The sequence below is a fragment of the Patiria miniata genome, unplaced genomic scaffold (assembly GCF_015706575.1).
Source record: "Patiria miniata isolate m_02_andy unplaced genomic scaffold, ASM1570657v1 HiC_scaffold_19, whole genome shotgun sequence".
In the NCBI taxonomy this organism is placed as follows: Eukaryota; Metazoa; Echinodermata; class Asteroidea; order Valvatida; family Asterinidae; genus Patiria; species Patiria miniata.
In genome coordinates, this window is record NW_024037057.1 from 4,955,203 (window position 1) to 4,968,417 (window position 13,215).

General features: G+C 43.8%; 1 protein-coding gene across 1 annotated transcript in view; it reads left to right on the top strand.

Moving 5' to 3' along the window:
* Nucleotides 1–13,215, top strand: part of LOC119726055 (MAM and LDL-receptor class A domain-containing protein 1-like) — a 196,551-nt gene that overhangs the window by 108,369 nt on the left and 74,967 nt on the right. The window contains exons 87-99 of the mRNA XM_038197672.1: nucleotides 526–656; nucleotides 1,852–1,966; nucleotides 2,569–2,703; nucleotides 3,818–4,074; nucleotides 4,179–4,269; nucleotides 4,993–5,130; nucleotides 6,333–6,530; nucleotides 8,328–8,480; nucleotides 8,939–9,079; nucleotides 10,100–10,231; nucleotides 10,781–10,911; nucleotides 11,843–11,972; nucleotides 12,885–13,034. Of these exons, the coding sequence (XP_038053600.1) occupies nucleotides 526–656; nucleotides 1,852–1,966; nucleotides 2,569–2,703; nucleotides 3,818–4,074; nucleotides 4,179–4,269; nucleotides 4,993–5,130; nucleotides 6,333–6,530; nucleotides 8,328–8,480; nucleotides 8,939–9,079; nucleotides 10,100–10,231; nucleotides 10,781–10,911; nucleotides 11,843–11,972; nucleotides 12,885–13,034 (1,902 nt within the window). The remainder of the gene's footprint in view (nucleotides 1–525; nucleotides 657–1,851; nucleotides 1,967–2,568; nucleotides 2,704–3,817; nucleotides 4,075–4,178; nucleotides 4,270–4,992; nucleotides 5,131–6,332; nucleotides 6,531–8,327; nucleotides 8,481–8,938; nucleotides 9,080–10,099; nucleotides 10,232–10,780; nucleotides 10,912–11,842; nucleotides 11,973–12,884; nucleotides 13,035–13,215) is intronic.

Below are 13,215 nucleotides of genomic sequence, written 5' to 3' on the forward strand. Positions count from 1 at the left end.
GGGTTGGGGTTTGGGTTTGGAGTTTGGGTTTGGAGTTTGGGTTTGGAGTTTGGGTTTGGGTTTGGGTTTGGGTTTGGATTTGGGTTTGGAGTTTGGGTTGGGGTTTGGGTTTGGAGTTTGGGTTTGGAGTTTGGGTTTGGAGTTTGGGTTTGGGTTTGGGTTTGGATTTGGATTTGGATTTGGATTTGGGTTTGGGTTGGGGTTTGGGTTTGGAGTTTGGGTTTGGAGTTTGGGTTTGGGTTTGGATTTGGGTTTGGGTTTGGGGTTTGGGTTTGGGGTTTGGGTTTGGATTGTATGGGTTTGGGTTTGGATTTGGGTTTGGATTTGGATTTGGGTTTGGGTTTGGGGTTTGGGTTTGGGGTTGGGGTTTGTGCATTTGGCTGATATTGCTGATTTGATTGGTTTGATTGGTTTGATTGATTTTGTTTGAATTTGGATTTGGATTTGGATTGGCGCATTTGGCTGATATTGCTGATTTGATTGGTTTGATTGGTTTGATTGATTTTAATTGATTTGATCACGTAGACTCTGGTGAATTGAATGTGCATTATCTGGACGATGCCGGCTTCACTACCCAGCAGATGACCATCACCGGTGACCAGGGTGACCAGTGGCTGCAGGGACAGCATGATATGTCCAGCGACAACGACTTCAGGGTAAGATGTGCTTCAAAATTCCACCCAGCCCCTACCAAAACTCCAAGATTATCCTGATTCCTAACCCCAACCCAGTCCCAACCCCTACCCCAACCCCAATCAGAACCCTTACCCAGCCAAAACAACCAGTGGCTGAAGAGACACACATCACGCTAACAACAACGACTTTAGAAAAGTTGGACAAAGAAATTGACTGGAGCGGGGCTTGAACCTGCGACCTCCGGATTACCGTTCCGGTGCTCTGAACAAAGACATTGTCTAATCGGGTAACCGCCAACGTAGGGCTGAATGGCTGAGTTGGTTAGAGCACCGGAACGGTAATCTGAAGGTCACAGGTTCAAGCCCCGCTCCCGTCAATTTCTTTGTTCAACTTTTCAATTGTTATAATTCACATAGTTTGTTTCCCTGTGTGGTTTATTTGAAGAAAAAATAACAATGACTTTAGAGTAAGGTTTATTTTAATATAACCCTAAAACCCAACCCTAACCCCAACTCTAACCATAACCTAGTTTAGGGACAGCATGGCATGATCGGCAAGAAAAATCTTTAAGCTAACCATTTTACTTTGAACATTCCTTTAAACCAAACCCCTATCCCCCTCCCAAATCTGTTTCAAACCAAAAGTCATGTGCTCAGTTCCATGAAGTATGTCCCTAGAAATACTACTTTGAAAATTTGAAGGAAAAAAAACAGAAAATGTAGAAAATTTCATTCAATGGCAAATTACATCACTGTGGTTGATCATAAACTTTTCCTGAAGCATCTCTTAATGTGCTTGGGTTCGTTGTGTGCATAAATACAATCAGTGGTTCTTGGTTGTTCTTGGTTGGTTCATCTCCTAAATACTCCGCGTGGGAGTTTATACAGGAGACCAGAAACACCGGGGCAAACCCCTTCTCTTAGCGATAAGGTTCTTTTACATGCATTGGATTACACAACTCACGGGACCTACGGCTTTTCGTCCCATCCGAAGGACGAAGCGATAATGGTTAGGTGCCTTGCTCAAGGGCACAAGTGTCCACCCGGCGGGCTCGAACCCCTGCCACTGTTGCCTCTGAAACACCAGAGCATGAGTCCGGTGTTCTCAACTGCTAGGCCATGACACTCCACAAATTGCCCTCATATTTTTTTGTTCGGTTTTGATGACCGTAATCTACAGGATGAAAACTCGATTTTGCCATTTTTTTTAATACAGGTTGTCTTTGAGGCAGTGTGCAACGGCTGGCAGGGTGACATTGCCCTGGACGACGTGGACATAGAACCAGTTTCCTGCTTTGCCGGTCTACCGTCACCTTCCACCCCAGCACCATGTAAGCCCCACCGTGGTCTCCGGACGACAATCAATCAAACCCTTAAAAATGTAGAAAACAAACAAAACAAACAAACCCTTAAAAAGTAGGCAACAAACAAACAGACTCGTTGAGATGCAGATGACAAACAAACAGGTCAGTAAAGATGCAGATGACAAACAAACAGACCAGTAAAGATGTAGATGACAAACAGACACATCCGAAGATGTAGAAAAAAAAAGACCTTTGAAGATGTACATAGATGACAAACAAACAGACCCTTAAAGATGTAGTTGACAAACAAACAGACCTGTAAAGATGTAGATGACAAACAGACCCTCAATAGGTTTAGACAACAAGCAAATAGACCAGTGAAGATATTAATGACAAACAGACCCATAAAGATTTAGATGACAAACAAACAGACCCTTAAAGATGTAGATTGTAAACAAACCAACAAACCCTTAAGATGTAAGGTCTGTGTTATTTTCCGCAGTTAACCAATTTCTGTTCTTGGCAATGGAAAATGGATTCTAAACAAAACAGCTCACGTTCAGGCCAGCAGCGAAGGCGTCCACGTATTACCCCAAAAATGCACTTCAATATTTTGTTTTTCTTTTAAGTGATGGATTGCACCTTTGAGACCGATATCTGCGGCTATGTTCAGATGAAGGACGACAACTTGGATTGGACGAGGCATATTGGTTCCACCGGTAGTACGTACACGGGACCGTCCCACGACCACACCACGGGCACAGGTAGTTTTAAATAATTTATTCTCATATTTCAGGGGTCAAATTGTGATGGTATTACATTTGGTTTAATACTGCTATGCTGTGCAAGATGTGAAGTGTGGCCCAGTGGTTAGAGTCTGAGACTCATGATCAATGGGTCAGGGGTTCGAATCCAGCTGTTTTATGCCAGAGGTCTTAGAGTGCTTAACAATTATTACCCCTGTTCATCAGGCCATGAAAATATTTTATGCTGCAGCAGCTTGAGATCTGCACAATCTGGTCTCAACCTTCACAGGTACCCATTTATATTCCTGGGTGGAGAGAGGCAATTGTAGTCAAGTGTCTTGCTCAAGAACACAAGCACTATCAGGTGATTAGGGTTTTGAAAATTAGAGTTCTATTCGCCGCTCTCTCCAAAGGATGGTATATCTATCGAAGGCGTCCCACTTATACACCTGGGTGGAGAGAGGCAATTGTAGTAAAGTGTCTTGCCCAAGAACACAAGCACCATCAGGTTATCTGGGTTTTAGTTAGATTCCTGTTCTCCACTCTCTGCAAAGGATGGTATATCTACCTGTAGGCATCCAATTTATACTCCTGGGCGGAGAGAGGTAATTGTAGTAAAGTGTCTTGCCCAAGAACACAGGCACCATCAGGTTATCTGGGTTCTAGTTAGACTTCTGTTCTCCACTCTCTGCAAAGGATGGTATATCTACCTGTAGGCGTCCCATTTATACTCCTGGGTGGAGAGAGGCAAGTGTAGTAAAGTGTCTTGCCCATGAACACAAGAACAATCAGGTAATTAGGGTTTTGTGAGTAAGAGTTCTTTTCGCCGCACTCTCCAAAGGATGGTACATCTATTCGGAGGCATCCCACTTATACTCCTGAGTGTTGAGGGTCAATTGTAGTAAAGTGTCTTGCCCATGAACACAAGAACAATCAGGCAATTAGGGTTTTGTAAGTTAGAGTTCTATTCGCCGCACTCTCCAAAGGATGGTACATCTATTTGGAGCCATCCCACTTATACTCCTGAGTGTTGAGGGGCAATTGTAGTAAAGTGTCTTGCCCAAGAACACAAGCACTATCAGGTGATTAGGGTTTTGTAAGTTTAGAGTTCCGTTCTCCGCTCTCTCCAAAGGATACTACATCTACCTGGAGGCGTCCTTCCCGCAGACCCAAGGCGACAAAGCCCGCATCAACACCCCGGGCCAGAACCCGACCACGGGACGCTGCCTGCAGTTCTGGTACCACATGTACGGCCCCCACGTGGACCGGCTGAACGTCTACCTGCGCGACGACCAGCAGAAGGACCAGCTGATGTTCACCAAGTACGGCACGCAAGGGAACCAGTGGCTCCGGGGACAGAAGGAGATCAAGGCGGACACGCTGTGGTCGGTAAGCCGCAAAGGTTTATAATCTCTTCCTTGTATCATACATCCTTCCATATCTGCCTGAACATATTTTAAACGTATTTCTTTCTTTGTTTTTTATTTTACTAGGTGGTGTTTGAGGCAGTAGTGGGATCGTCTTATTGGGGGGACATAGCTATTGACGACGTCTCTCTGGACACGAAACCCTGCGTGGACTCGAGTAAGCTAGCGTTATTGTTGGAGTAAATAAGTGCTGGAGCCAAGGGCGGATCCAGTACACAATTTCTTGTGGGGGGGGGGGGGCCAACAAAAATTGTTGTCCCCTAAAAAGTGGGTCCAAAAAATTGGAGCGTGGGGTTGGGCGCCCGCTCAAGGGCCCTGAAAATTGTTTTGATTCTAGATGCTCCGTGGTGCGATCTGAGGCAATTTCTGACCACTTTAAGCAAATTGGTTTTGAGAAAAAGATGGTGGTGTACGCAGTGCCTGCCTTTATTGCGACGTCACTCAAAAAATATTGTGTTTGGTTTTTTTTTTGGGGGGGGGGGGCATGGCCCCCTGTAAAAAAACACTCCCCCCCCCCCCCCCCGATCCGTCCTTGGCTGGAGCTATCTCTTTCATGTTATTTTATATTATACAAATATTGACTGCTTTGAGTAGGAGTAGTCCGCGTAGCTGAGTGGAATGGAATGCTCTATGGTATGTACCTTGGCACGTAGTGCTAACTATTTCCTTATAGAAACTGGAGCACTCTGCGCAGTGTGCAATATTTTACTGGCTGTTTAAAACCCCCATGTGATATAGGGGTTTTAAACAGCCAGTAAAATATTGCACACTGCGCAGAGCTCTCGACCAATCGGAATGGGTAAGCTGTCTCAGATATTTATGAATCAGATATAAGGTGATAAAATTTAATTGGTAATTTTCTTTTTTGCTTTTAATTTAGGTGTCTGCGATTTTGAGATTGATCTCTGCGGCTGGGCCCACGACTCCACGGCCGACTACGAGTGGCAGCGCGACTTTGGTGGCACGCCCTCGTCAGGCACCGGTCCGACGCGCGATCACTCCACGGGAACCAGCACTGGTGAGTGATGCTCCAAATGAAAGCGCTGCTTTGATTACCCCTGATCGGCAGGCTTATAAATTATCAGCAACAGATTTCTTGAAGACTTTACAGCACTGACGACATGGGGCCACTCAAAGCCAAACCGGAAAGAATGTAGTATCCTGACGCCACTTCAGCAGTTGTGTACAAAGTCTACGGAGAGTCAAAAAAAATTTCTAAATATTTCCTAACAAAATTAGAAATGTTTCCCAGTCCCAAATTCACGTCTTTTTCAAAATTTTTGCAATGATGGATCTCTATTGAGATGACATACAAAGAAAAAAGTGGCGTCAGGTTGCAATATTCTTACTGCCAAGTCCTATCAATGCTCTCACTGGTACCGTGTTACTCCTGGATGGAGAGTTGAAGCGGTTGCGGTAAGGTGTCTGGCCCAGGGACACAAGCACCCTGTAATCAACTTGAGTACCACAGATATTGAGACCGGTGGCCTTAGTGCCTGTTCACTGTTCCCCTATCGAAGTCGACAACCAATATGAAGCCTAACTGTCCGGGACTCCGATGGTAGAGCACCAGTAAAGTGTTGTAAAGGTTGCAGGTTCCAATCCCCTTCTGGTAATAGACGCCATTTGCAAACATTCAAAAATGAAACTGCCAGAATATTATGAAATATCCTACTAGGTTGTTAGTAAATAATAGGATCATGCATCCTTGTAAAATCTTTGCATCTGGTACGCTGTCATTTTCGAGAAAAGAGGAATTATCATAATTTCCTCAAAAAGTCATCATCATTTTAACGCTCTGATACAGGGCTTGGTACTTGGTTGGTTCTTCTCCTAAATACTCCGCAGGGGAGTTAAACGGGAGGCCAGAAACACCGGGGCAAACCCCTTCTCTCAGCGATAAGTGGTACTGGGTAGTTTTACGTGCATTGCATTACAAAACACACGGAACCTACGGCTTTTCGCCCTATCCGAAGGACGAAGCAATAATGGTTAAGTGCCTTGCTTAAGGGCACAAGTGTCCAGACCCGGGCTCCAACCCACATTCTGCTGCCTCTGAAACACCAGAGCACGAGTCCGGCTCGGTGCTCTTAATTGCTAGGCCATGACGCTCCATCAGTGTACTCAAGTTAGTAGAACACCGGTGCAGTAGTCTGGTGGTTCCGGGTTCAGTTTCAACTCTAGTCAAGTTTTTTCCTCTCTTCCTATCTCCCCTTTCAGGTTACTACGTCTACCTGGAGACGTCCCTCCCCAAGCAGCCAGGCGATACGGCCCGCCTCCTCAGCCCGGTCTTTGACGACACGTATGGCGAGTGTCTTCACATGTGGTACCACATGTACGGCAGCGACATCGGCCAGTTTAACGTCTACGGCTTGGACACCGTCACCAACGTCAAGACGAGCGTGATGTCTCTCTCCGGTAAAGAGACATTTAGATGTTGAAACTTTTAGATTTAGGTCTTGAAACTTTTGCAACAAAAGGGAGGTAATACTACAGGTGTATATTATTAACCTATGGTTGCAGAACGGTAAAAAAAATGTCCATAGACCCCAATGATAAATGCTCCCGCTTCAGATATTCAGGAAAAATACTTACAACACTCCAAGGTGTTCGAGACCCACATCAAATTAAAGCTTATTTCATCATCTTTCATTTTCTTTCCAATTTTCGGGGGGTCAACTGATGACTTTTATGAGAAATTTCCATCCGAAGATGATCACCCTTAAAAAAGTCCTGAAGCGCATCGCCATTTTAAAAAACGATGCCTACACTCCATTGCAAAATAGAGCACTTTTAGGGCCCCAATTTCATCCAAATTGAACGGAACTACAAGCTCACAGTCCTGTGCACGGCTTCCACCCATATTTTTTACAAACCCTCAAGTTCATGGCCCACAGTATGCTCAAATACTGAAGATTGTGAGGACATGCAAATTGCGATTTGGCCGGCGTAGGCAATTTCGGACTGATTTACTGGCCTGCACCCCTATGGGCTCTGTGCACAAACAAGAGAGGGCGCTGTTTTGTCTAATGTTGAGAGCCCAATGGACAGGACATACTTTTCACGTCACATTAGGCGAGGCGTCATAAATAAATTAACCGTTCGCACGCGTGCGCACGCGTTCCTTCCCGTTCTGAATGGCATCCGTTCCTTCCCGTGCCGAACGGCTTTTAGAACGCGTTCCGTAGATCGTGCTTGGGCAAGCTTCACTGAGGGGGTATTGTTATGTTAATCAACCGTTCCTTTGCGTGCGAGAACGGGAGCAGCACAACAAAGATGCGAAGAACAACTATGTGTATATACTTGAACAGAAAAAAAAATCTGTTTTGGTTTGGAATTTAAATCAGATTTGGAGTTTGAAAACCCGATATCGGAGCAAGCATTAAATAAAAAAAACATTTCAGAGTTTAGACAGCACGAGCAGGTATGAGGAGTTTGATAAGATTTATACCTTTTTATCCTTAAATATCGTTGTCTGCCGCTGGGCGGGGCGAAAAAATATGTATGGTCTAGGTTATATTATTAAACATTGTAAGAAGTTTGCTGACTGATGTTATAAACTGGCCTTGTACACACGATCAGCGAATTATAAATCGAATATTCAAGGTTTTTACATACTGATAGTAAAGTTTGCAAAGGACTGCTTTCCCCGTTCAAGGTGCCCGTATTTTTATACGTCCCCCCTGTACTGTACGGGCTAGCCTGTAGCGACGAGAAAGTTTGTCGGATACTTTTAGTGCCGATGAGCTCTTCGTGTGTGCACAGACCGCGACTGGCCTTTTGTTGTATAAGAACGCGTTCGGAACGGGATGCCGTGAGCACGCGTGCGAACGGGAGGTAGATGTAACAAAAGGCCCCGTTCCTAGCGTGCGCACACGTTCGAACGGTTAATTTATTTATGACACCTCGCCTTAGAGTGTTGGCACCAGACTATTTCATGTACTGTGACGAAGAACTTGAATCGTGCTGAATAAAGCTGCAAAATCTACAAAGGCCGTTATCGACAAGGCAGTGAGGCTACTAAAAAGACAGTGAGGCTACTAAATATTTATGAGGTGTAGTAAAACAAGTACCTCATGGTTTATTTCTGGAAAATAGTTGGATTTACTGGTCCCTCGGTGTAGGTCAGCTTGACTACCTCCCTCCCCTGCACCTCAGGACCAGTCATTCCCACTACTTCCCCTCAAACCATGCTGTATTTGTATTCTATTGCAGGCAACCAAGGCGACGAGTGGCGTTTCACCCAACTCACTTTCAGTGCTTCCCACGACTATCGGATCATCGTGGAAGGGGTCCGGGGCAAGAACTGGCAGGGCGACATCGCCATCGACGACATCCTGCTGACCACGGGAGCCTGTCCTCGCGCCGGTGAGTAATCTTGCTTAGAATAGAAGTCTGCTAAGCAAAAGAGAGTATTTGCTTTATAGCAAATTGGGTTACCAGCCAAAATGTTATGCAAGGTTTATTGCCTGTGACTGGTTCTCCACTAGTCTCTTAGTATCCTCGATGTACCGGTTTTCCAGGGTGTAAGGATTTCTTTAAAGAGAGAGAAAAACACCGACATAGCCTTTGATTTCCAAATTTTGGGGCTGGCGGTGGATCACGTACCGCACACACAACAAATCAACTGGTTGTGTAGGACAAACCTCAAAAACTTGATGCCTCGAAAACAGGTACAAGGACAATACAGAATATTTTGTTCAACAATATTTTCTTGTTCTGCTAACCATCGAACTCAATATTTACAACAACTGTACTTTTTGTCAGAAAGGAGTGGAAAATCTCGTTTCATTTCCGGTATCCCTTCCAACTTTTCACCTTTTCAGGATTCTGTGACTTTGAGCGCGATTTGTGCGGATGGACCAACGCCGACTCGGGCGACCAGTGGGACTGGCTCCGGACCAAAGGAGCAACACTGAGCCTGTACACGGGTCCGACCACAGACCACACCACCAACTCTGACAGCGGTGAGTTTCTGTGAGGGATATCGACTATAGTGTCTGATTTGTGATTGACTTGTGATGGACTGGTGATTGACTTGTGATTGACTTGTGATTGACTTGTGATTGACTTGTGATAGACTTGTGATTGACTGGTGATTGACTTGTGATTGACTTGTGATTGACTTGTGATTGACTTGTGATTGACTTGTGATTGACTTGTGATTGATTTGTGATTGACTACTGATTGACTTGTGGTTGATTTGTGATTGACTTGTGATTGACTTGTGATGGACTCGTGATTGACTTGTGATTGACTTGTGATTGACTTGTGACTGACTTGTGACTGACTTGTGATTGACTTGTGATTGATTTGTGATTGACTTGCGATTGACTACTGATTGAATTTTGATTGACTTGTGATTTACTACTGATTGTCTTGTGATTGACTAGTGATTGACGATTGACTGGTGATTGACTTGTTATTGACTTGTGATTGACTTGTTATTGGCATGTGATTGACTTGTGATTGACTTGTGATTGACTGGTGATTGACTTGTGATTGACTGGTGATTGACTTGTGATTGACTTGTTATTGATTTGTGATTGACTTGCGATTGACTACTGATTGAATTTTGATTGACTTGTGATTTACTACTGATTGACTAGTGATTGACTAGTGATTGACTGCAGATTGACTGCTGATTGACTAGTAATTGACTGCAGATTGACTGGTGATTGACTGCAGATTGACTAGTAATTGACTGCAGATTGACTGCAGATTGACTAGTAATTGACTGAAGATTGACTGGTAATTGACTGCTGATTGACTGGTGATTAAGTGTGGATTGACTGCTGATTGACTGCTGATTTACTATTAATTGAATTGTAATTGACAATCATAATTTTCACTGTATATCTTCTGACTTTTGTTATCATCTTTCCAACATCCAAAGCTGTTATCAATCCTACAGTTTTTATAATTGCTTCATGTAATTTTGCTGTCTTGTTATTTTTATGTAAATGTGGTTCGTTCTTTTTGCCCAGGCTTCTACATTTACTTTGAGACGTCCTTCTCCGGGATGAAGAACAACGACAAGGCCGTCCTGAAGAGTCAGCACATGCCGATCGTCTCGACGGGTTCCTGCTTCTCACTGTGGTATCACATGTATGGCAACGGTACGGTGACAGACTAAATCCATAAACCATTTTTAAAATCAATTGCAGGGTTATTAATACAAAAGGTTGAAGAGTGTCTTCCGAAATGCATAGGCCGTGGTAGAGAAAAATGTATAAAAACCAAAACCCCGATTTTCCGATTTATTGATATTTGTAATATTTGATTTGTGTACACACGTGTGTTAAAGGAAAGTATAAAAAAAAAATTAAATAAAGGGGTTATTTTAAGAAAAAAATGATTTGCATACCCATATTCAGAAATGCAAAACTTGAAACTTTAAAGGCCATTTTCTCAGGCTCAGGTCATTATGAGCATTTAGACTCCAAACCGGTCTTAAACATAGTGTTTAAAACCAGCCAAGCACACATTTTCTTACCTTAATAAAAGATGGTAAAAATATACCCTTTGAACTGTAAGTTAACGTTAACTACCCTTTGAATATGTCTGTATATACCCCCATTACTTTGTCGTGACAGTGCCCTCTATACTCAGGAATAAGACCTATTGCATCGATCTCTAATGCTTCCATTTTTTGATTGGTTTAATAGGTATCGGCACCTTGACGGTTTACACCGACGACAACAAGAATTCCCAGCAATCCGTGTGGTCGCTGAGCGGCAACCAGGGCAACGTCTGGCAGTTCAAGCAAATCCAGCTGCCTGCCGATGTGGAGTACCAGGTATGTGGGTACCAGGGAACTAGGGCCTCCGTGCACAAGACCCCCCCCCCCCCCCCTCCTGCAACGGTAACAATTAAAGAGAGAGCTAGAGGAGACCGCCACTGTGACGCACCGCCACCGTATGCCTTAAGCTCACACGAAGAGGCTGCAGATTTATTTGCATTCAGCCGACCGTCGTTGGAAATTGATACAAAAATTCCACTTTTCTTGAAAATGACAGCACACCAGGTGCCATGATTTCACAGGATGCTTGAGACAGTTATTCACGTACAGTCCTGTAAGGTATTTCATAATAATTTGGTAGTTCTGTTTCTCGGTGTTTTGCAAATGTTGTTTGTTAAAGGGAAAATGCAACATTTGCAAACATCAAAAATAAAACTACCAAATCATTTTGAAATACCTTGCTGGACTGTTAGTGAATGACAGTGTAAAGCATCCTGTAAAATCATGGCACCTGGTATACTGTCATTTTCAAGAAAAGTGGTATTATTGTATCAATTTCCAATGCTGATCGGCCGATCAGCGTTGGAAAAAACTGGCTTTTTTTCAAATACTGGCCCCAATTGACCATCGCACTTGTTTGCAATCGATTACAAACCTATGAACGGGTACGAGCCAGCTAGACTGGTTCCCTGACCTTACAATTCCCCAATGTATGTAAACTGCTCCGTTTCTTCTTAAATGGAGTCAGGGAACCAGACTACAGGAAAATGATCATTTTTCTTGGTTTTTATAGCATTTTCGAACCCAAAACCTAAAAAAAGTCAGTGTAACTATATTTGCTATATATTTCCAACCCCCCAATTCCATCCATTTCTGAAAATTACAGCAAAAGCAAATGATGTATATTCCCTTTAATAACGAGACTCATCTGTAAGCTAGTCCCAGATGCAGAAATTTGAACTATATGTCACCGGCTAATTTTCTGCAGGTGTTATTGGAAGCCACATACAAAAACAGCTGGCAAGGGGACATAGCTCTTGACGACATTGATATCGAATCGACGCCGTGCATCTTTGCCCCGACACTGCCGCCCACTACGCCCGGACCACCCACTCACGGTAACTTTGCACCAAGACTTGTGGTCGAGTCCCAAAACCTTGAGTCCCTTGTCGTGAGTCTGAGTGTGAGTCACGAGTCACTTGTTCGAGTTCTAGTCATGAACCCCCATCGTCGAGTCCGAGTCTAAGTCTTAGTCCGAGTTATGAGTCACTTAAAAAATTCAAGTAAAACACGAGTCATGAGTCACAAATGTCATTTTAGACATGAGTCACGAATGTTGAATTTGAGTCTGAGTCTGAGTTGCAATTCATTTAGGAATCACTTTTTAAAATTGAAGAAACAAGTGCGAGTCATGAGTCACAAATGATATGTTCGAGTCCCAGACATGACTGAGTCACGAATGTTGAGTCAGAGTCAGAGTCTGAGTTACGAGTCAGTTATGAGTCACTTAATAAAGTACGAGATAAAAAAAGCACAAGTCACAAGTCAGAAATGTCATGTTCGAGTCCAAGACATGAGTCACGAATGTTGAGTCAAAGTCTGAGTTACGAGTCAGTTATGACTCACTTAATAAAATACAAGAAAAGAGCACGAGCCACAAATCACAAATGTCATGTCAGAGTCCGAGACATGATGAGTCACAAATGTTGAGTCTGAGTCTGAATCGAGTACGAGTCAGTTATGAGTCACTTAATAAAATTCAGAAAAAGGCACGAGTCACGAGTCACAAATGTCATGTTCGAGTCCGAGACATGAGTCACGAATGTTGAGTCCGAGTCTGAGTCCAAGTTACAAGTCAGTTATGAGATTTCATCAGTGGTGAAATAAAGGAACCAGTGATTATTATTTTGCAAGAAAAAAAAATGAATTACAAAAACAAAGAGCAGATTTGTCTTTTGCTGTTGACTCCGAGTTCCTCATTTGCACTTTCTAACCCTCCCACTTCCCCCCCCCCCCCTCCCCTCCCCCAGCACCCAGCCAGTACGATTGCAACTTTGAGAACGACTGGTGCACGTGGCAGCACGCCACCACAGGAGATTTCAGGTGGACGCGGAGACAAGGATCAACGTCGTCACAGGGAACCGGGCCAGAGTTTGACCACACCACCAGCACAGCGAGCGGTACGAAACCAGCCTCTGTATTCTGAAATAATCACAAGATCTGATGGAGAGAAAAAAAAAATGCTTTAAACTTGAACAAAGGAATTTACTTAATAGCAGGGCTTGAACAAGTCTGAGTATCGCCCGTTATCCAGGGAGTCAATCTCCTGTATAACGTCTGATGTCTAAACATGCAGATTTA